At 30.5% G+C, this 23,739-nt stretch overlaps 1 protein-coding gene across 1 annotated transcript; it reads right to left on the bottom strand.

The window, feature by feature from the left end:
* Positions 1–13,547: 13,547 nt before the first annotated feature.
* Positions 13,548–17,699, bottom strand: LOC108479749 (uncharacterized). The gene is made up of 6 exons (XM_017782519.2): positions 17,108–17,699; positions 16,648–16,859; positions 15,384–15,663; positions 15,198–15,283; positions 15,021–15,112; positions 13,548–14,460 (listed from the first exon to the last, which is right to left on the bottom strand). Exons 1-6 carry the CDS (start codon positions 17,402–17,404, stop codon positions 14,237–14,239), a joined length of 1,191 nt encoding a protein of 396 aa, XP_017638008.1. The 5' UTR covers positions 17,405–17,699; the 3' UTR covers positions 13,548–14,236.
* Between the last annotated feature and the right edge of the window lie 6,040 nt (positions 17,700–23,739).

Genomic DNA, 23,739 nt, shown 5'->3' with positions numbered 1-23,739 from the left:
ATGATGGAGGTGAGTTAGGGGTGTTACACATAATATCCAATTCAAAACATGCAAATTCAATCTTAAACACATTCCAGTTTAAGTCTTGTTCATATAACATTAAAGCAAATCTTGAAATTACTTTAAGACCTTAATATTACATCCAAAATAAGTTTCATAATCATTCAATTTCTACTTCAAATAAGAAGAATGAAATGCATGCATGCTTAATAATAATTCAATCATTCTAGGTCACGCATAGAGACTTGCCCTTGTACTTCTTAAGAGTATTTACACATTTTGCTTGGATATGCCCGAATTCATGACACTCATGACATTGAATTCCCTGTTTCTTCTCCTTAACAAATTCACTTAACTCATATTCTTTCTTAAATTTTCCATTTTGGATAACCTTAGATGATTCAAATTGTTTACTCATTCCAAACTACTTCTTTTCCATCTTGTTGAACCATTGAGTAAGAATAGCCAACTGTTTTTGCATCTTCTTAATAATTATGCTTTGTTTAGTGGGCATTTTTTCTACCACAGAAAAGGTAATATTCTTCTCAGATTTAAACTTGCTCTTCTTTGCCTATTCCAAGTTAATCTCAAAGGTTTGAAAAGATCTAATTAACTTATCTATCCTCATGAAATCAATATCCTTAGCCTCATCGATGGTTGTTACTTTGATGTTGAACATTTCAGGTGATGACCTAATAACCTTCTTCACAAGCTTAGAGTTTGAATACTCACTTCCTAAGGCAAAAACTTGATTGGCCAAGCCATAGAATTTTGCGTAAAACTCTCCAATGGTATTTTTTTCCTATTGTAATGCCTCATATCTGACCCGATTCACCGGGTCCAGATTTTAAGTGTTACTACACAAAACTTATTCATTAACAAAACAATTTACAATTTCATATTTCTTTAAACATATTCTTTGGAATTTTAATTAAAAACTTATTACAGAAAAACAAGGGAAGTATTTAAAATATTTTTGACTACATCAATCTTGATACAAATCTTTACAAGTTAGAAGTTTATTTCATACAGACTCAAAAGGTGTATTCTTAGACTAAGCCACATATCCACTATATGCATAATAGCCCACGCCGTCATTATTTTGGCATACTCCTGGCATCGTCCCTCTAAGCGAAGTCTCTTCTCAGATACCTAAAAAGCAACAGCAAATCTTGTAAGTACAAGAGTACTTAGTAAGCTCATTATAACAATACATTGATGAATTCGTTGCAATCTTGTATGAACTACTAGGTGCCAATTATTCTACATTATTTTATTTGGTGGATACCATCACAATTTACCATTCTCTTAAACTCTAGCTATCCTGCTCGTATCATACTCCATCTTTCTTATCTAACTAACTTAGGAAATCCTTCCAAATGTTTCATAAATCTCTTGTCCCATAATAATTTATTAACTGTACATACTCTTAGAAGCTACTTCCAATAATCATTACCTTAACTTGTACTCTTATCTCAGTTGTTCACTAACATTTATCACTAGCAGATATGTATATGTTTGGCTAGTACTTACATAGAATATAATACCAACAATTCATTTTGGACATACCCTAATTCAATACCACACATATCCATACTAATAAATTAGTATATATACTACTCTAACGAATTCCATATCATGATATATCAAAATATCATAATTCAAGATAACATTAAGTTAAATTCAATATAATTCTAGAAGAAGATACAATACCCATCACTTTCCAAATTTATAGATCATTATAATAAATACCTTTCTTAACCTACAGATACACATCTATTTTTTATAGAAACCCTTAAGACTTTTCCACTCAACCCAGAACATATCAATACCTCATCTTAGCTTTACTCATTAAAGAACTAAAAGAATTTACTTATATCTTACAATAATGAAAGAAATTCAGATTCAACTCTTACTAGACATTCCTGAAAGTTCATGCCACATAGGCTTAACAAAGCACGTTATACAAGCAATCCTATAAAGTCTCGTGTTTACTGTCTCAATAGACTTCACAGAACACATTGAAGGACAACATATGATGTACCGTTTGCACCATAAGTCCTTATTATAGAATACGCCACAGAGATGATCCATACAATGTACATTACAAAGGCTATATATACAGAGTATGCCACATAGGCATTCCAAAACTGTCGTGTTTGTGATATGGATTTGTCTAAACTCACATTGAGTGAGGTTTGCCCATCATTACCATGGGACACGCAAAGAACCCCTTTATATAAAATGTCATTCAATAGATCTTTTCCAGAGTATGTCATCGCCATGGATTTTTTCCTTCATTGTTCCATATCAGATTTTGTGTTTACAATCCCGACGGACTTCTTTATTTACCATCACGGTGATTCAACTCACTTTACGACCCCTATGAACCAGACACATCCTAGACCTAAGATTTCATAAGTTTATTATACTCTTTATACATCCCATAGAACTTACTTTCAAGCAGACTGACTTTTATCTTTATTTAATCATATCTTTATTCTCCTAGTTGTATTAGTATTATATTCATATTTTACTATCCATGATTTCCAGATATACTTCAGGATGAACAGTATACATGCAAGAGTCAGAGTAGAGACTCACCTGATTCTTACTTACTGTAGTTCAAAACTCCAAATCTAGATATCCATCTCAAACTAATGGCAACCACTACTTAGAAATATAATTTCACTATTACTACTCTTGTACATACAAACTGCTTATCATATCAATAGCTGACAATCTCATACAGAAATCTTATACTTACTGTCTTACTATTCAATCACCACATACAGATTTACTCATTCAAAACTTAACATACAGAGCTGAAATACTCACCCTGACGCGAAATAGCCACTGATCATAAAATACCCATAGCTTCTAAATCATCAATGTAAGATTCATTCAGGATTAAGAAAGGCATTAGTAAATATCACTTAAGAAAGAGGAAGAAGAAGAAAGAATCCTTTTCAGAACTTATCTTTCACATATAAATATGACCAACTTACTTAGTGAAATTTAAAAAGTGTCATACGTTTTGGAACTTGCCTTCTTAATAGCTTACAGTTTTTTAGAGAAATATTAATAAATTTTTTACAATCAAAATTATGTATTTGGCTATTTATTTGATTTCTAACCACGTGCTTAAAATCTAACTAGCATAATATTTCATACAAACTAGATGTATTATATTTTTGGCCAGTACTTCTTCTATACTTACCCTTAATTTCTTAACACGAACTTCTCCTTAATACATAACAAAATATTAGAAAACCAAATTCTTACTTACTCTTATGGTGGTTACTATACGCCAACATGCATACGCTAAAGTAGTCTTTTGGGCGAATAGCACTACGCCAGACAGACTATTTACTACTATACGTCGAAACTTTGGACCTGCCAAATCCGAGGTGTTACATCTACATCCTCAGTGTCTCAAATTTGGTTGTCAGCATCTGAAGCTTAGATTTTTTTCACTGTATTAGTACTTTCATGAATTGTATCTAATATTTTCCAGGCCTCCTTGGCTTTAGTATGTTTCGAGATCTTCTTGAACTCCTATGTATCTACCCTACAAAAAATAGCATAAAGTGCTTTAAAGTTGGAACTAGTTTAGGTTTGACAAGTCTGTTTTACGACACATAGTCCCTCATATTTACAGATCCTGTTATTGAGAGATAACATAACTTGCATGCTCATTACTGTGATTCTACATATGCATGCCATAACACATTACATGGGACTTGGGCTAATGTGAAAGGAGGAAGTTTCTGGCAGTTTAATGATCTGTATTATATAGTGGTTTATCCACAATTCTGTTTCTACAGTTCGTCTATACTATAGTGGCTTGACCACATATATTCAATCTGGCAGTTTTAACTACAAAAGTACTAGTGGCACCGCCCACAAATATTTGTTGGTGTGATTTGGTTGGATGAGTTCAAGGGGGACTCTATTTTGGTGTGTAGCAGAGTCTGGGTAGGATGTTTCTAATTAATCTGCATTATGATCTACCTGAAAAATATAGTATCTGCATAATGCACATCTTTTGTTCAATTCTGTTTTGCTCTGCTATGTTCTGTCCTACTCTGTTTGATTCTATTCTGCTCGATTCATTATGTTCTATTTCATTATGTTTTTTTCGGTGTTGTTGTACTACTATGGTGGAAACCTTTGTGATACTTTAGATCTATTCCTGGTTATAAAACTGTCTTAAGTTTCTTGTGTAACTTTGATTTATATATTAAGAATTGTTATTTGTATTTGAGTTTAGTTACGCGATGCTTGGTAGCTCACCCTTTGTCTTACCTTTTTCTGTTCAGGTGGACATCTAACTTAGGATCGGACAGCGTTCGGGAGCTCGAATTGTCTTGCACTGTAATAACTGTGATTTGATCTTTTAGGTTTGTAAATGGTCTTTGAACTCGGCCTTCCTTTCTTTTTGACAATATCTACCATATCAGTCAATTTCTAACATGAAACTATAAAATAACCTAAACTGAAAAAAATGAATTTTTGGTTTTCAAAGTTAAAATTTTAAAAAGAAATCGATTTTCAATGCATTGGTGTAACTCGTCCAAGTTCGGCTTAAACTTCTAAGCCACGTTTGGGGTGTTACAAAGTAAGAGGCTCTAATACCAATTGTAGAAATGAGGGGTACTTGATTTGCAAAACAGAAATTGTAGCTAAAATAATGCTTAGAATTGTGGCCACAATTTCAACCACAAAACAAAAGTGTGTAGAAAATAAAAAAGAACATTGAAATTGTTTACGCAATTCGACTTCAGTCTATGTTTGTAGGGCCTTGCCCATAGAAATTATTCACTATATTTCTTACAGTAAAACCAATGATTTAAGTCCTAACACCAGTCTAATACCCACCAATTTAGCGACCTCACCTTTGTAAAAAGATTAGATCACTTTCCCACTAAGCTTCATCTTCGAAAGCTTAGTTTTGCAACTCAAGAGACTCTCTTGATTTCTTTATAGAAATAATGCACATTGTAACACCCTAATACTCAACCTGATCATTGAGTCCAAGTTACGAGATATCACATTCGTTGTGGAAGCTACTTCTGTCAAATACATAGAAAAATAATCATTTCAAATTTCATTGTTCAGGTAAACAACAACTTTACAAACATTGCATATCATAAACAACCATTTATCGAGTCTTATATGAGTATATGAATGCCCTTAAATTAACTTGAGATCAAAAGGAATATTTTGTAACATTTTCAAAACTTTGAGTTAACATTTAACATCGAAATGTGAAAGGGTTCCTCGTCATGACGCAACATATTGACTTAGCCAAATGGCCTTCTCGTCGCGGTGATGAATTTTCTCATCGCATTGTGGCTTGGAGTTTAAGCTCGTCCCAATGACATACCCTTGGTGTCACAACGTGACCTTATCGTCGCGACAGCTTTTGAACGTCGCAACTAATCTGCCACAATTCATTGTGGCAAATTAAGGTGTTTTCGGCACTAATGAGCTTATTTTATAGCATTTTTATATGTTTTTATTTTTTTATGTTTAAATTATGTAAAATAAGCATTTTTAAACCATTTTGAGTTATTTAATGACTTAATGGGCCACTATAGGCCTAGTGATGATCTAATGACTCTATCTAGTATGTAGGATACTGTTTTCGGGCTTAGAAAATAAATGACGACTGCAACGTCGCGACACCTGGGAGTGGTGTCGCAACACAAAATTTCAAAGCCAAAATACCCAGAATTGAAGGCAGTTTCTTGACATCGGACGACGAGATGAAATTTTAATTGAGGGTATTTTAGTCCACACAATGTAGCTTAATTAGATTTTTGGGTTGTTTAGTAACCCTAATTAGGTCTGATCATAAACTCTATACATAGGCATGTTAGGTCTCATTTGAGGAGGCTTGGCCAAGTGAGTCGTTTAGTTATTTTAAGGTTTTACTTTAGTTTTTATTTTCTTTTCAATTTAGTCTTTTACATACTTTTGTTCTTACTTAACTTGGATTCAATTTTGATCTAAGGCTTTAATATAATAGTTTTTTGTTATTTCATTGTTAATTCCAATTGCAATCGAAGTGATCTTAGCGACTATTAAAGGAGATTTCACTTCCAAGCACAAATCGATATCAAAACTTATTTTTATATTCCTTACTTTTTATTTAATTTGCTGCTTTGCATGTTAAATATGAGTTTAGGGATTATTGCATTTAGATCCATGAGTTTAGGGAAGTAATCTATCTTAGGTTGTAATAAACCAATCTTGAAGTCTTCAATTTCAACTCAAATAGTCTTCAAGTTATGGGCTTTACTCATCTAAATATTTTCAAAATATTTAGCCCAATGCTTTTGCTCTAAAATATGCCAACTCTTAAAATATGCAAGTAAGGTAGTAAAATAATGCCTAAAGATATGACCATTGTTTCTGCCAACAGAGCAACCACAAAAACACCTTGTCTCGAAATGTGTCAACAAAAGTTATCCCCCACTTAAATGAAAAGCTAAATCTGAATTTTGGAAGCTTTAATTTCATAACAACTAAATAATGGATTCTCTTCACGGTTGTGAGAGTAATTAAGTCATTTTATTGTTAAAATAAAAAAATAAAGGGAAAAAGAAAGTAGGGAAGTTACTTATGATATTTATAATATTAAGCTATTATAATGTGTAATTATTTAATTTAAAAAACTAAATTAAATTATTATAATAAATTACATAAAATATGAAATAAACTAAAATTCATATAAATTTGCTTGGAATTATTAAAACATGACGTAACTTGAAAATGATACAAATATAAAAATATGCTAAATTTACATTTAACAAATTATTAACATGTAAAATTTTATAAAAATCATAACATTTTAAATGCATAAAAGCACAATTGTAATACGAATATATTTTTCTTTAAATGGAATCAATATTAAAATTATATAAAATATGATATAAATATAAATATAAATTGCTCTCTAAATTGAGTCTTTATAATAGCATAGATAGAACACATTATGATACAAAATAACATAAATATGGCATGCATTAAAAAAAAGGGGAGAATAGTTGATACACGGTCAGTGTGTAAGTCTAATGCACCATAAGTGAATAATAACATAAATATGACATGCATTAAAAAAATGGAAAATGTTTGATGTACTATCGGTGTAAAGTCTCATGCACCATAGGTGAATAATAACATGATAATTTATCATTAAATTAAACAAAAATAGTGGAGGACTTATAAATAAATACTAATAACTTTAATTAAATGATAATTAATTATAAATAAATACTAAAACCCTAGACCTTATACTCAAGTTCCTAAACTCTAACCCTTAAACTCAAAATCCTAAATCCAAGAGTTATTAATGTTATTTACAATAGTTATATTTAAATAAAATTATTAATATTTATTTACAAATTTTCTATTTTTTTGTTAATTTTAATGATAATGTCTTAAATTATTATTTATTAATAGTACATAAAACTTATACATCAACGATGCAGTAAATATTATTCCTTAAAAATATAACATGAATACAATGAATACAGGAGCATAATAAAATTGAAACTACAATATATTATAATTTTTGTCAACAGTCATATTTAATATATTATATATTATAAAAATTCTGACACATTAAAATCTTTTATGTCAATTTTAACAAATATATTTATTCTTTTCGTTTTCATATCTTAATTTCATTCATCACCAAATCTTTAATAGGTTGAATATTATAAAATATTTTTATTTCTTATCATGTACTTATATTTTTCTGTTTGAATTCATTTTTTACTTTTTTTAATAAAGTAATTTTATTTTATTTTAATAAATTTGACCTTTTTGTAAATGATCTTTTAACATTAATTTCATTATAAGTTCTTTATCATATCTATTTTTTTATACGATGTTTAGAATTACCCATAGTCTTTCTCTAACTCCTAAATAGGAAAATAATGTGCTCGAAAACTATAATTCAGAAAATATAATTTGACATCTTAATATTGAGTGATAAGTTTTATTAAAATATTGAATAGAATTGTTTAAATAATTTATAAATAAAATTTCACAATGAAGATTTAAATAATAAATAATTGTTTCATATAGAACTAAATATATAAAACATCTTTTATTAAGTGATAAACTATTTTCATTTTTAATAATTTTATATATTTTTATTTACATGAATTTTATTTATAAAAGATAAAATTTTCAGTTTAATTCAAGCATGCATCATATATTTAAATAACTAAAATTAACTCATGCAACTAATTTAGTCATATAGGAAATGGTATTATCATCGATTCAATGTTTTTCTTCTAAATTTGTGTTTATATATATATATATATATATATATATATATATATATATAGGTTTTATCAAATTAATTATTGTAAGTAAACTCTTTAAATTTTGTGATATCTTTTTTTTAAGTAAACTCTTAAATAGGGGTGAGTGTTCGATCGAATTAAATGAAAAAAATTTTGAGTTAATCGAGTTGATGAATCATATTTTATCATCCTAATTTGATTTGAAATTTTCTCGAATCGAGTCGAGTGAGATGGAATTCGAATCGAATATATTTGTTCGAGTTAAATTTTAAAAAATAATTTTGGGTCTTTGTTACAACTGTCACCCATCGTAATAAAATTTGTCCACCATAATCAAATTTTTATTACCTTTTATCCTCATAATTTATTTATTAATCTTTTATATACTGGGTTAGCTTCTTTGCTTGCTTAGTTGTTTTAATTATCTTCATATTCTTGTCACTATATATTTTGGAATTAAAAATATATTAAATGTAAAATGTAATTTTTTAATAAAAGTTATTTTAAAGATAAAATGTGAAATTGATACCAATATAAAATTTTAACACGAATATTTTATGGCATAATTAATAGTTCAATTTTAATATAAATATTCAATATAACTAAACAATTCAATAATATAAATAATATAAAATGTGAAATTTAATTTAATAATATAAATAGTAGATATAAATAAAATTATTACTATTTATGTTTAGGAATTTTTTTGGATAATTTTGATTTTTATTTGGGAGTAAAGAGTGAGAAGTAAAAGTTTAGGGGAAAATAAAAATTTTGGAGAGTAAAAGGTTGAGGGAAAGTAAATAGGAGAGTAAAATTTTAGAGGAAAAATATTTAAAAAATAGGGGGACGGGTTTGGGGTAGATGGGGGTGGGATGGGAAGGAAGTAAAAGTTTTGGGGGAAAGTGGGAGGAGTAAAATTTAGGGGGAAAATAAAAAGTTTTAAGGGTTTTGGGGAGTAAAATTTTGAAGAAAAGTAAATGAGAGAGTAAAATTTTGGTGGGAAATGGATTTTTGGGTAGACGGGGGGTTAAGATAGAAGGGGAGTAAAAGTTTTGGGGAATAGTGAGAAGGAGTAAAAGTTTTGAGGGAAAAATAAAAAAGTTGGGAGTTTGGGGTAAAAATGTAAAATATTATAATTTGATATTCGAATTATTCGAATTATTCGAATTAGAAAACTCAACTCGATTCGAACTCGAAATTCGAAAAAAAATTAAGTTGACTCGAATAACTCGATTAACTCGAATAATTCGATTCGTTTAACTTGAAATTTGAATTTTTTTTGATTTTTTTGAATCGAATCGAATTTTGCTCAGCCCTACTCTTGAATATAGTAATTGATAAAATAAAATTTATGAGATCGATTAATTTAAAATTATTTTACTTGATTTAATTCAACATGAGCCTTTTAATTGATGCTACCACGTGATTCCAAAAAAAAAAAAAAAACAGAGAGTTTAATTCATGATTTAAGTAGTTATTATTGTTGGCATCTCTTTTTTAGAGAGAAATATCAATTCCACTAATAGTCAAAACAACATTACAACATATAAGTTAGTTGGAGTAATAAGCTAGAATGGCAACACAACAATAAAAATTATGTATAAATAGGAAAATACACCAAATAATAAAAACTATAATAGAAATCTCATCATTCTAATAGTTGCATGTTGTGTTCATCATGAGGAGCCCAGTGAAAGAGAGATTAGGACAACAAAGACCGCAATATTAGCAATACCAAAAAAAAAAAAAAAAACTACTAAAGCATGCACAATTATGATCAACCGCTAATAAAACCATCTAGTTCTGCCATCGTTAAATTATGTTGACAATGAACTCCGATTAACTATAACGACAACACTAAAGGTTAAGCTTTTATCTTCATATGTATATATACAGCTTGATAAGTCAACTCCTAGTAGTAAGTAGAAAAAGAACACAAGAATAATTATAAGATATGTGAAACATGATTAATAATAGCTAATCACTTATTTTGCCCTAAAACTTTATTCAAATAAGTCATTTTAACCTTCAATTTAATTTTTCATATTTTTTAGCCTTTAAACTTGTGTTGTTTGTCAAATCATCCCAAAATAGATAGAGAAGTTAACATTTGTTAGCTTTTCTAACGTGGCATACATGTAAATAATTAATTAATTTTAAAATTCAAAAATATTATAAAATTATTTTTAAAAAATTTAAAATTATTAAAATATTTGATATATAGTTTTAAATTCTAGAGTTATTAAAATATATCAAATAATTGTCGTTTTATTATACCCAAAAATTCTTGTAACCTTATTTGCTTCGAATAAACTTTGAGTGGCGATATATTAAACTGAATTTTTCAAACCTATTCTAGGGTTGAAAATAGTAATTTCTTTTAAAAGAAATTATATTTTAAAACACAAATAAATTTAAGCTTAAAAATGGAAATGTAGTTTTTTTAAGAAAAAATGAAAATTTTATGAGTATTTTTATTTTAAAAGAATTATATTTTGGAAGAAAAATAAATTAAAACTTAAAAATAAGAAAGATAGTTTTTAAGTGGATGTGGGTGGTTATTTAATAAAATTTAAAAGTATTTAACTAATATTAAGCGGTATTACGTGGCCGGATTGTGGTATGGAAAGACAATTTGTATTAATAGACGAACCTAAACATGTCCTTAGTCTAATCGGAAATGAGCAAACCAATTAAAAGTCTAATATGTTATCTATCAAGTCTAATTGGGGAGATGTCTTATTTTGAGCATCAAAGCGGATGACTTCCAGAAGATAGAGACATAGATGTGACTGACTGGATTGATAGTACATCGGATAAGACTCAAGTAGATTAGATCTTGAACCCATTTATGGATCTATTCACTTGTGACATTCATAGTGTGACATAACTAAATCCTAAGTGGATGGCAGACTATGTATGCGTGACTTGTACACTTTAAAAGCTTGACTTCAAATAGATAAGGAACTGAAAACTAAAGCGTTGGGTGTACGACTTCTGGAGTATGTAATATCATTCACAACAGTGGAACTCATAGTCCAAAACATGGGTAAATGATATACTCTCATTGGCATTACATGGTTGATGAAAAGTAAATGTGGCCATAGGTCGTCTGTCTTTGTGATGGATGACTTGAGCACTATTTGATAGTGATTGACTTTTCATGAAGGAATATGTAATGGTTACCATTAGATAAAATAGGATCATATTTGGAGAACGGATATTATCTCAAAGAGATCAATGATGTCCTATGAGGGTAACACACTTATGACAAGGTCATTGGGCGAGCACTGAGTAGTTGCTTTCGTAATGGTATGTCGTTGAGGAGAGCTCAATCACGATACTATAGTGGAACAACTTCATGACTAAATGAAATTAATAGGCGAAAAGCTGGAACTTAATTATAAATCATTTGAGCTTCAACTATATATGTCCAATCGGTCTCTTTGGTAGCTCATTGGAACTAGAAATGAATTGCATATTTGAATAGAAATGAACGGAATGAATAGAAAAAAAGAAATGAGAAACATTCAAGAATTATTATGGTTTTCTCCGAAACGGAGAAATGGAATCATTTGAAAATGAATGTAGGTTTCCAAAAATGAAAATGAAAATGAAAATGAAAATGAAAATGAAAATGAAAATGGAAATGGAAATGATCCATTTGCAATCCTATATGGATTACTTAAAAAATGATGGGAAGAATTAGGTTATGTTTTTGGACTGTTTTGAAGACCGAAAATAAAAATAAACAATCCGGTCATAGTGAACATGTTAAGTTGTGAAATATTGAATATATTTTCTCGAAATTTTACCAGGAGTAAAATCATCAAAATTTTGCTAGGGATAAAATAGGGATGAGGAAATTGTTTTATATATAAATATTAAATTTTTTTTTGGGAAATAGAAAAATTGAATTGGGTTGGATCACATTACAAAGTACTAAGTCAAAAAGGCTCAAAAAGTACTCATAATTAGACCCGATGTGAGAGAGGCCCAAAAATCCCTCATAGACATGAAGGGGGTGGTAACCCTAATAGGAATACTAGGGTGTGTTGTCCACCCTAGTCCTATTCTAGGTAGGATGTTATTTTTCTATTTGAAATAACTTATTACAACTGAACAAGGGTTTTACCTTCTCTTCCTATAAATAGATAGTACCGATAGAGTTATTAACACAACTTTGAGAGATTGTTATTCTGGCAAAAAATAGATAGAATTTATGATCAACTATTACATATGTTTTTCTAGAATAACAATTCTACTAATTTCTATTAAGATGAAAGAATTTTCGTTTTCACCGCAAAATGAGATAAAACTTTTTGTAGTTCTGTGTTTCAATTCAATTAATTCGAGCCCACACTCGAAACAGTTCGTGGTACGAGAATAGCGAAGAAGATTGTTTGGTTGAAATTTGGGAACAAAGAACATTCGTTAAGCTGAAAACACAAGTACGAATTTGGTTAAGCTTTATTACTATAAATATCACAAATTGAGTCTGTTTTCAAAATTTTAATTTTCTGCTGAGCAAGAAAAGCATTTTAATTTGAAAATTTTTATTATAATATTTGAATTGAAAAAAATTTCTTTTAATTGTTACAATTAAAAATATAATATTTAAAATATTAAATAAATATTAAACGCGTAAAATTATACAATTATTGCCATTATCAATTATTACCATATTTTTATATAAAATTATATTTTTAAATTTAAAAAACTTGGATTTTATTATTTTTACTGTATACAATTAATAATATATCATGTTGTTTTTAAGTAATTAATAAATTCCACATTAATATAATATTACTTTTATTATTATTACATAATAATACACATAAGTTATTATAGTGACATTAATTTAATAATATAATTAACAATAAAGACTACTCATTAGTTGAAAAGTTTGTCCAAAGTCATACTTATATTATTATAAATTATATATTTGTTTTCAGATTAACAATAAAAGACAACTATTATGATAGTATTTTTATTAATAAAATTAATGAAATAATTTAAAAGTTATATACCGTTTTTAATTTAATGTCCCTAATATCATGATCCAACTATATATCTCATCTACTACAATTGTTTTTAATCTCACCAACCTTCCAAAACAAACCACTCCTAAATTCCTTCCTGCCTCCGATCACTCAATATTTGAATAATAAAACGACACTGGCAATGGAAAAGATTGACCAGCAGTTGCATGGTCTCAACTTTCTTTTAAAACCATCACCTCATTTCCATTGCCGTTCATAGTGAAACAAAACCTAATACAACTAACTGAAATTATTCAAAGCATACAACCCCAATTAACAACTCATCTGTCATTAGTATTCATTCTCTTAAAACACCCTTTCTCAGAGATTATAAATTACTAATCAAAATTAGCATTACAAACACGCGAGGGATGGATAGCTCAAACAACCAACATACCAAAATCCCCTTTTAATGTCGTCAAGTAAATCATTTTGATCATCAGGACACCGGAGAAAAAGGAGCCCCGCTTTTCTTAACTCATCCATGGTTTCAAATAAAAACAATGAAAACAAAACTAAGGACGGATGAAACTAACATATCCACAGAGCATGGCCAAACCACCTTCACACTCGGCTCATGCTCAGCTCTCCATCAGCTTCTAATGTAGAAGCTTTCTCCATTCACTTCCTCTAAAGCCTTGTTGCAAACCATTTGCTCCACTTTCATCCTCAAGTATTCTGAGCCATACATTTTTTCCCCAGTTCTTTTATAAATGATTACAAATGACAATAACCCCGGATTGCACTTTTGAATTTGACCTCCCAAACAGAGGTATTATAATTTGTAGGTGATGTTTGATAGAGTAATGATTGCACTTCCCCTCTGGTATTTATAGGCGTACTACCATTACAGGGAAATCTTGAGTATCACCTGCGGCAGAAAAATGTGAAATCGGGCTGATTGACCTCAAGAAGTCTCAACCAATTGTCAGCAGCCTGAAAGAGGTGGTTTGCCAAGTGACAACCACTTGTTCCGTTGGGTGTCCACAACGAAGCCTTGAACTTGTACCAAGCAAGACCAAAAACAGGCAATGACATCTTTGGAAGACCATCCATGTCATTGGAACATGTCATGGCCGGTGCCCGTCCACCTGAAATATGACAAGTTACATAAAAAGAAACCATATACAGATTTCTTTGTCAATACATGGATGCTACAGAAACTTACTCATGCACAAACCATTTCTGATTAATGGTAAGTCTATAAAACAGCAGCTTATGAATCAGTATTTTAGTAAATATTCAGTGGCACAATATTTGCTATAAAGACATCTCTATCTACAAAGTGTTAAGAAATGAACGAAAATTACAACTGAGTTTAAACAAAGCAAAATTTTCATTAAGCAGTTAACTTTTGAGGAAATGTGAAGAAGAGAGGAAAAAAAGGCTCTTAAAACGCTTAGAACTACTACTCAAATTTACAAGTAGTTAGGCACATTATGAGCAACTCTCGACACCATTTGAAACAGCAGTTCACAAAGCTTGTTAGAGATGAAAAAGACTAACAATTACAAGCAAAAGCCAGAAAAGATCACTCAACAAGAAAGCCTAGCACCATTTTCCTTTATTAAAAAAACAAAAAAAAAAAATCATTTTCCGACTTCACACACATTGGGGAAAAAGAATTCTAAACAGAGATTTTTAATATTACCTACTATGGGTGTATGAAGATAATGATAAGTCAGAAAGCAAGCATCTAGATCTTTTAATGTAGGCCCAGTAGGTATTCTGTAAATTGGATACCTACAAAATTTTCAAAACAAAAAATATCAAATATGCAAAAACAAGTTTCAAAATAAATGTGATGTCAAAAAAATAATAATAATACCATGCCACAGAAATCCAGCTGGAAGACAACAAATCACAGCTTCTTAGTGTCTTCAGTTCAGGGAATTGGAAGGCCAGATCTGCAATCTGCTACCAGAGATTAAGTTTAGGAGCTGGCCAAAAGTGAGAAGCATTGATCCAGACATCAAAAAGCCTTCTGCTGTAGAAGAGAGAAATGCACACTAACCTTGTTGGCTAAGGGTTCCCGGCTATAAGGAGTGTCTTGTTCAAAATACTCAAAAATTAAACAACTCCGAGAGTTGACAGATTCACCTTCATCACTAGAGAAGTCTTCTTGAAGCATCTGCTGGTCTCCCATGAACAATCTCTCCATTCTAAGAGACATCTCACTTGCCATGTGATTTCTTTTTTCTCTCAAAACATTTGGTCCTCTTTCAGGTTCACAATCACTACTACCATCACTGCTTGAGTCCCTAAAGTCACTATCACTATCCTCTCCTGGTTGCCTATCATAAGGTGAATCAATAATTATAGAACATAACATGAAATATATTGTAACATTTTAAATTTGATGCAAGAATCTAACAAGAACAACTGCAAACAAACAACTAAGCCAGAAAAAAAAATAGGTTGGTTCTGTGTGTGGGGAGGCAGGGTAGGGGTAAATTGACAGCAAACTCATTTGCTTGGACCCCAAATGAAACGAGAGGGAAATAAAGAAAAAATAGGTGTCGTGAGCTGGGTACCAAGTATACCATTTCAACTCTCTATGCAACATTTTTATTGATAATTTATGAACAGAAAACAAATCATTATGTTGATATTCCCACAAACAATACAGGAGTGTGTAAGTTTTATTTAAGATACAGTAACTGATTTGCTTCAAAATTGTCACCATAGAACAGATACTCACATTGCACATGGCCTTTTTGCATTAAATAGGAACTGGGACACAACAAAAAGGATTTTGCAACAGAAAGGAAGAGATAGGACTCAAAGTGAAGAACTTATTTTTACTCATCATGGCATATTCGCATCATCCTTAACAGAAGGAAAAGAAGGTTGAAGCCAAAAGAACAACTAAATCCAGGTAATGCAGCAGAGGAAACCTGAGATAATGTGAGTGTAAGAACCAAAATTTCAGAGTTACGGGTTGCAGTTAATTACATTCCGAGAAGAGCATCATGCTTTAACTAAATAGATTGGAAAAGTGTTATTTCTGTTCGAAGCAAGAAATAAGCCCTCAACATGGAATACAGAAATCATTCAACCATAAAGAGCCAATGGAAAAACAAGGGACTTAATCAAAATCCACATTAAGAATAATGTCCTAAACTAAATTAATAATAAGATATCCCATAGTCTTCCTAACCAAAAAGAATGAAAATCATAAAATAAACAAATAAATAGAACAAAATAGACATACTAATATCCCACAAGTTTAAAAGTGTACTCAGAATAAACTTCAATGGTAGCAATGCGTAATTTACCTCGACTTGGCAGACATTTTCCTGGAATCGGAGTATATTTGAATACCGGATAAATAAGGTACATAGTACTGAACAACAGAATCACAATCATTCAAAATTAGTGGGACACCTACTCCATATGCACTCCACTCTTTGAACGACTCCCATAAATCACCTAACACGAAATATGGCTCAAACTCAATGTCACACGTCCGCCACCCTCTCATCGTCGTCTGCCACACACCATTTTCAAAAATCAGTCACAGTTTTACAGAGAAATACTCTTTTATCTCCTAAAAGTTACACCAAAATTTTATTATTCACACGTTTTCAAGGTCGTTCTCTAGTTTCAGTACTTGATAAACAGCGTCAACATAAAAAATTCCTGCTTTTACTTCAAAAAGAAAAGAAAATGTATAAGGAAAACTAATTTGAACAAAAGAAATACAAAAAATAGTATCATATTTGAGATAGAATAAACCTTAGAGAGATAGAGTGCAGGGACGGAAGGTATGACCGATTCCAAAAACCTTTCCATATTACTCAAAGGAGAAACAATGGGTTCGGAAGCGGGGATAGGAACCGCTTTGGGATGGTCAGTTGAAGCAATCCCTTTGTCAGACTTGGATTTATCCTTTGATTGACTCGGTGAAACATCGGCTTGATCCCTCCACAGTTGATCGTTTTGCTGATTCTGATTCTCTCTTCTCGCCTTGGGTGGATTGTAAAACCGATCTTCTCCACGAACTCTCCGGAATTCCAATCCTGCCCCCAACATAACTAAAACAAAAGCAAAAAGAAAAGTTCCTTTCGATAATTTGAAGTGTAACTGATTCTCTTTGCGGATCAAAGAAAAAGGATTGCAGACCAGTTAAACGGGATCTAATTGGGAAGATGAAGGGCAAAATGGTCTATGTAATTATGGAAAAAAACACAAAAGGTAATCGAATGTTGCAAGGAAGAGATGCGCTTAAAACAGGCACCGAATGGTGCGATAATTACAAATCAGAGTAGTGTATCCATAATTTTCATTCTTTTGGTCACATCACAATTTGGCTTTGGGTTCTCCCATTTTTACAAGTATGAAATCATATTTTTTAAAAATTATGAAATTCGCCCATACTTTTTTTCAGAATATTTTTATTACCTTTCAATGAAATTATGGAATTATCATCCCCTCACTAATATGGTGATTGTAAAAAAAAAAAACTAAATTTTGTTCGATAAATATTTGACATAATAGTTAATAGAGTAGTGGTTAATATTCTTTGTTTGGCATATCAATCATTAAGGTTTAAACTCTATTGGTATAATCCCCTCTCTTAATTCGTAAGTTACCAAAAAAGCATTAGAGATAATAATTTTAGGGAAAATATTTGGTACAAAATCATGGGGTTTTTAGACTTTACATGTAAGGCTAATGGGTTAACAAGTCTCTTATAGGAGTATAGTAAAATAATTTTTTGTGTCAATTTTTTAAAGTTACTTATAAGATAAAAAGTACAATATTATTGTACCAAATACTCACACATAATTTTAACCTTTTAAATTGTAAGGTACCAAAAAATACATTAGATATAATAGTTTTAACCTTTTATAACGTACATGTTTGGCTTTTATATGAATATTGTAGAGAAAATTTTAACTCCTAAAGTACAGAAGATTTGAGATTATTTCTCAAAATATGTGTTTTTAGTAGGGGTACCTCAATAATCACAAGTGTCGAGGTCCCTTAGCTTTTACGAGAATCACGGAAGAATTTGAACGACAATTATTTGGTCATGATGATATGATCCTGCACTAAATTATTTGGTCATGATGATATGATCCTGCACTAACTTTAACACATTTTTAAATTTCACATATTTTTCCTTTAATCTCTTCTAATCCTAACAAACCATAATGACTATTTGTTTTTAAATTTAAAGGAACCTCAACAATCATGGTCTTCACAATCCTAGGGTATTTGGATATACCCTAAGAAGGCATCCAAAAATCTTAGATATTTGTTACCCACGAATGCATTCGTAAGCCAATCAATAGTTGGTAAGGGAAAACTATCCTTAAGGCAAGTTTTGTTGAGATTTGTGAAGTTGCACACATCTGTTTGGCATTTGGATTTTTGGCCATGATAATGTGAAACAACCACTCTGGATATTTGACTTCCTTAATAAAATAGTTGCAAGTAACTTCTAAATCTCTTTCTTTATCGCAACTATTCTATCTTGGGGTGAAATTCCTTTTCTTTCAACATACAACTTTGGCATTAGAATCCACCTTTAGGGAATGCTCCATTTATTGGATCACCGTTACGCCCCGTGGTGTAGTAGAAAAATCATTTCGGCAATCATCAACCATAGATCCATGTACGAGGAATGAGTTAGGTTGAAATAGGGTTGAAGAAATACCTTTTTGAAACTGAAAAGTGACGAATAACGTTATTGATTGGATCCCTTTGAATGATGCCAATCCAAGCCGCAACAAAAGTGTCTTAGCCTCTACGTAGTCCACCCGGTCAAAGAACAAACAACAAAAGAAATTTTCTTTGAACTTTTTTTTTAGAGAGTAAAAACAACTACTAGATCCTATACTCAATTCTACTACAAAAACTTTAAAACACATTCGGGATCATATTTCCTTTTATTCAATATCACATATTAAAAACGAAATTATCCCTTTAGAGAAACATATGGAAAGTTATTAAAACATTATATCCTTTCCAAAAGAATATTAACTTCTATGTTTTAATATTTGACCAAATTTATTATAATAATTTTGGAAAACTATATTTAGTTAATATTAGAATTTTATATGAATCAAATTCATATATTAATTTTAATTGTGTTCTCTATTCGTGTACAACAAGTTTATACACATAATTCATTCAATATTTAATTTTTAAATTAAATTAATTCAATAATTAATTTAAATCATGTGACAGCTAAATATAACACCAATTGTTTTTGGATTCTTTTCGTTTCAACCATAGGGTGTGACCCTATAGGCTCTTGTAACGTTAGTAGTAATATAAGAACATTTTTTATGTTACAAGTAATGAATGGCATCTAGCAATGGATCATTGCTATCCAAGTTACAAGAAGTCGTGAATCAACATAACCTTTTCATGCTAATTTTTTATGTATTATATCATTTTATCCTCTATATCTAGATTGGACACAAGTCATGAAACAATCACACTTGCATAGTCCAATCTCATATTTCTTGATATTCTGAGTAGACTACAATAAACAAATAAGTGTGATATCTCATATCAACTTATTTGAGCATGGCCATGCATTTCTAGTCTCACTCTATCAAGTGGCCTAAAATATTGTTCCCATTACGTAGGAGGGACAAACTATATCTTAATCAATCATATCCCACTGTTAGATTGTGGCATATCTAATATTAGTCTTTATAGTACAACTTGTTACAGTAGACGTTTGACTATATCAAAATATACAACTTACGATGTTGGGACAATGATGATCTCAAGTCTATGGATTGTATACATAGTTATCACTAGGAGTAATGTTGTGACTATTACATAATAATCTAATAAACATACTCATAGAGGGTTAGTCCAGTATGTTGTTCTTCAACACATACTCATGTGTTAATTTTGACATCCCTATGTCAATGACAACACTTTCTCATCAATCAACCACACATTAGTCTCAATGCATTATTAGTGTCCAAGTCCACAATAATACTTGACTAAGGACCTTTTAAGAATAATCATATAATTCTCAGGAGTTTATTATTAATCAGTTTATTTACACACACACAAAATGAAATTGAAATAACAATGGCAATGTCTTATATTAACAAATGAGGTAAAACGAGTATGTGATTACAATCATCTCATGATTAGTCTTTGGGCATACTCTAACACTATCATCCTCAGGTCCTCTCTCGACATATCCGTGGAAAATAATGTAAAGGTCTTCTCAACATTCCTTTGAAATAACATTTTATTGCTTCGAGATGATGGAGAAGATCTAAGTTATTCTCTTTCCTTTGTCAGGTTGCAAGCATAAGATTTTTATTTCCCCAAATAGCTTAGTATTAAATTAGTTTATTTTCCATATGGTATCTAAGCTCTCCAAACCCAAAAATGCATTTTTTATTGTGTGTACCTGCCACCTTACATGTCTCTTTGGGTGTCAGGTATAAGGTATTTCTTTATTCACTTTCATTATCGTTAGGGTCATGTCATTTATAATGACACCATGTGGTATTGCCTTACCACACACTAATCTGCTTGCATCGTCCTAGTCCCTCTTAAGGTGGAATATTTTACCTTCATGTAGAAAGATGCTAGAGCCACCTTAAGTTTCTTCATCGAAAAACATTCGAAAATGAAATGGTATGTTAAAGGTTGATCGACTACCAGGAATTTTATCATTCTCATGACAGTGCGTTCTCTCTCCCCCGAAAGTGACTGGGAGTGGGATGGACCATTTACCTTAATGGGTTGGTTGGTGAACCCATATATGGGCCTAACCTTTTTCAATTATTTTTCTTCAAATCCCATTTGCTAAAGGCATCTTAGTGTAGCACTTCTACTGTGATGCCACTGTTTATTAGGATCTTTTTTATTTCATGGTTGGCAATAGTGATTATTTTCACTAAAGGGTCATCACCATTATCATCAACCATCATCATCTCATCGCTCTCATTAAAGCTTACTCTCCATCCATGCTCATCCTTGAGTCTCTTGAGGGGAGAATCTATAGCCATGATACTTCGACCTTTCTCAACTTTCTAGGCTTTCACTTAACATCAAAAATCAAATAACTAGTTAGGAGAGATGTAAATTACCATTTCTTATCTTGACGAATCATCCTCTGTCTAACTTTAACTTTTTCTCTCAAGAACCAAGAAACGCTAGACTAAAATTTGAGAGATTGATAGTGGAAATGAGCTTAGGGTGGTTGTTTTCTAAGTGATTATAGTAAAATCTCAAAGTGGGTGATGAGATTTTTTAAAAGAAAAGTAGAAAAAAGCAAGGAAGAAAGAAAAAGGAGAGAGCACACATGACAATGGTGTGGTCGATTGCTACAAAATGGTTGGGGGTGTTTTCATCCCTTTTTAACCAATTTAAAACACTAAAATAACTATTGATTGAGTCTTAGCTCGATTGTCATTGTCATTGTTTCTAGTGTAGTAGGACGTGGGTTCGAGTGTATTGAAATGCATTATCCTCCTATTTAAGGGTTGGGGAGGGGCTACGGGTATTTTTAGGCATTGTATCAAAAAGAGCAAATATGATAAGAACATATAATTAGATTAATATTAAAAAAAAAACACTAAAATAACCTTTGGCCAAAGTTCATCACCCAAATTAAATTTGTGGTCCACATTTTATCACACTAAGTTGATCATATCCAAAAGTCCATATTAATTCCATAAATAAAATAACATATTTCCATATTAATTATTGAAATACCCTTCTATGAAAAATTTACCATTTTACCTCTTTTTGTCTATTTTTACAATTTCTTCACAACAATAATAAATTATCCAATCCAAATATAAACTTTAATATAATTCCATGAATTGTGAAATTATATTTTTCCCATTTCTTGGCAAAATGGGAAATTTATAATTTAGAGCTTAAACTTTCAAATCTTTTACAAGTTGGTTCCAATAGTGATTTTCACTTCACCAATACATATTATAAATTATTCATATGTCAATTAATTAATAATAACTCGTGTTTCTCATTTTGGTCAAATTGGATTTTAGTCCTCAGGCTTCTCAAAATTTGTGATTTGGTCATTTTTTTGTCACATTCTCACTTTTAAAATTCCTTTCATTAATTCTCATATCCAAAAATCAATTTTATTTCCATAATAAATTCTTTATATTTTCAAATTTATCGTAAATTCATTGTATTAGTTAGTAGAATAGTGTCATGTGTTTAACTAGAACTTTTAAGGTGTTACAATGCGTTAATGAAGTGCTTATTAATGTTTTTGAAAAATCATTTAATTTAAATAATTCAATTGTTAGTGTTGAAATGTTGGTCAATTATATTGCTAGTTGCAACTAAAGATTTAACTAGAACAAGAAAGTAAAGACAATGAACATGAGAATTAGTTAGGCAATTTGAAACCCTTCCCTGTGTCTATTGAGTCTTGCCCAAAGAGTAATTCACTATGAATCAAGAATGCAATATGTAATTTAACCTCAACCCACTTACCATGTTACAATCTCACTCTCATATATTCATAAAGACTCACTCTCTTACTAAGTTTTTCCCTTTGACTTAGTTAAAAATTGATAAAAAGACAATTTGTTCACAATTAATAAACCTTATAACAATTTCCTCTAATGAACAAATTAGTATTCTTTCTAATATCAAGTAATATTAGACTTGTGATTGTGAATCTCATGATCAAATAATGTCATTGAAATTGCACCCAATTAAGTATTTGATAAGGCATGAAATGAAAACAGATCATTTTCATTTTAACTTATTCAAATCTAATATCTTCTTAAAGAAGGTAAATAAATCATACTAGGGCAGGACTCCTTGAAAAGATCCCAAACTTAACAATCTAGGTTTTTTTTTTTTTAACATTAATCTCATTATATGTCCTAATCATATTTGATATTTTTAATACAATGTCTAAAATTATCCATAACCCATCCCCAAACCTTAAATAGGAGGATAATACGCTTTAGCACACTCGAACTCACGTCTTTCTATACTGGCAACAATCGAATTAAGACTTAATTGAAAACCACAATCTAATTAATTGTTGCTTAATATCTGAGAAAATGTGATCAAATATTCAAGATGTTTATATCAAAATATACCATCAAATAAGTTGCACAATATGCAATAAGTGAGTTACAATTGATAGTGCAACTGATAGTAGTAATATAAATTAAGTTAAAACCTAACCCAAACATATAATTTTAATCAAATTAAATATTATTTTGAATATTCTTAATAGAAAATCAACGAATATAATAGGGTTCTGTTAGTTTAATTCAAGTTATTAGAATCGGAAAATGAGAACAGTGTGAACATGAAAGGAAGGAAAAAAAAAATGGAATTTACATTCAGTGCTCCTAAGGGTAGTATAGTGAAAAGATGAT

This window comes from Gossypium arboreum, chromosome 12 (assembly GCF_025698485.1).
Source record: "Gossypium arboreum isolate Shixiya-1 chromosome 12, ASM2569848v2, whole genome shotgun sequence".
Lineage (NCBI taxonomy): Eukaryota > Viridiplantae > Streptophyta > Magnoliopsida > Malvales > Malvaceae > Gossypium > Gossypium arboreum.
Note: the sequence above shows the minus strand (reverse complement) of the source record. Positions and strands in the feature narration are given on the sequence as shown.

What these genes read in the sequence shown, in the direction of transcription:
- LOC108479749 (XM_017782519.2), bottom strand. Translation starts at nt 17,404, where the DNA reads ATGTTGGGGGCAGGATTGGAATTCCGGAGAGTTCGTGGAGAAGATCGG. An exon ending in CTGCACTCTATCTCTCTAAG is followed by an intron (nt 16,860 to 17,107) that starts GTTTATTCTATC and finishes GGTGTGTGGCAG; the next exon opens with ACGACGATGAGAGGGTGGCG. An exon ending in AGCTGGATTTCTGTGGCATG is followed by an intron (nt 15,113 to 15,197) that starts GTATTATTATTA and finishes AAAATTTTGTAG; the next exon opens with GTATCCAATTTACAGAATAC.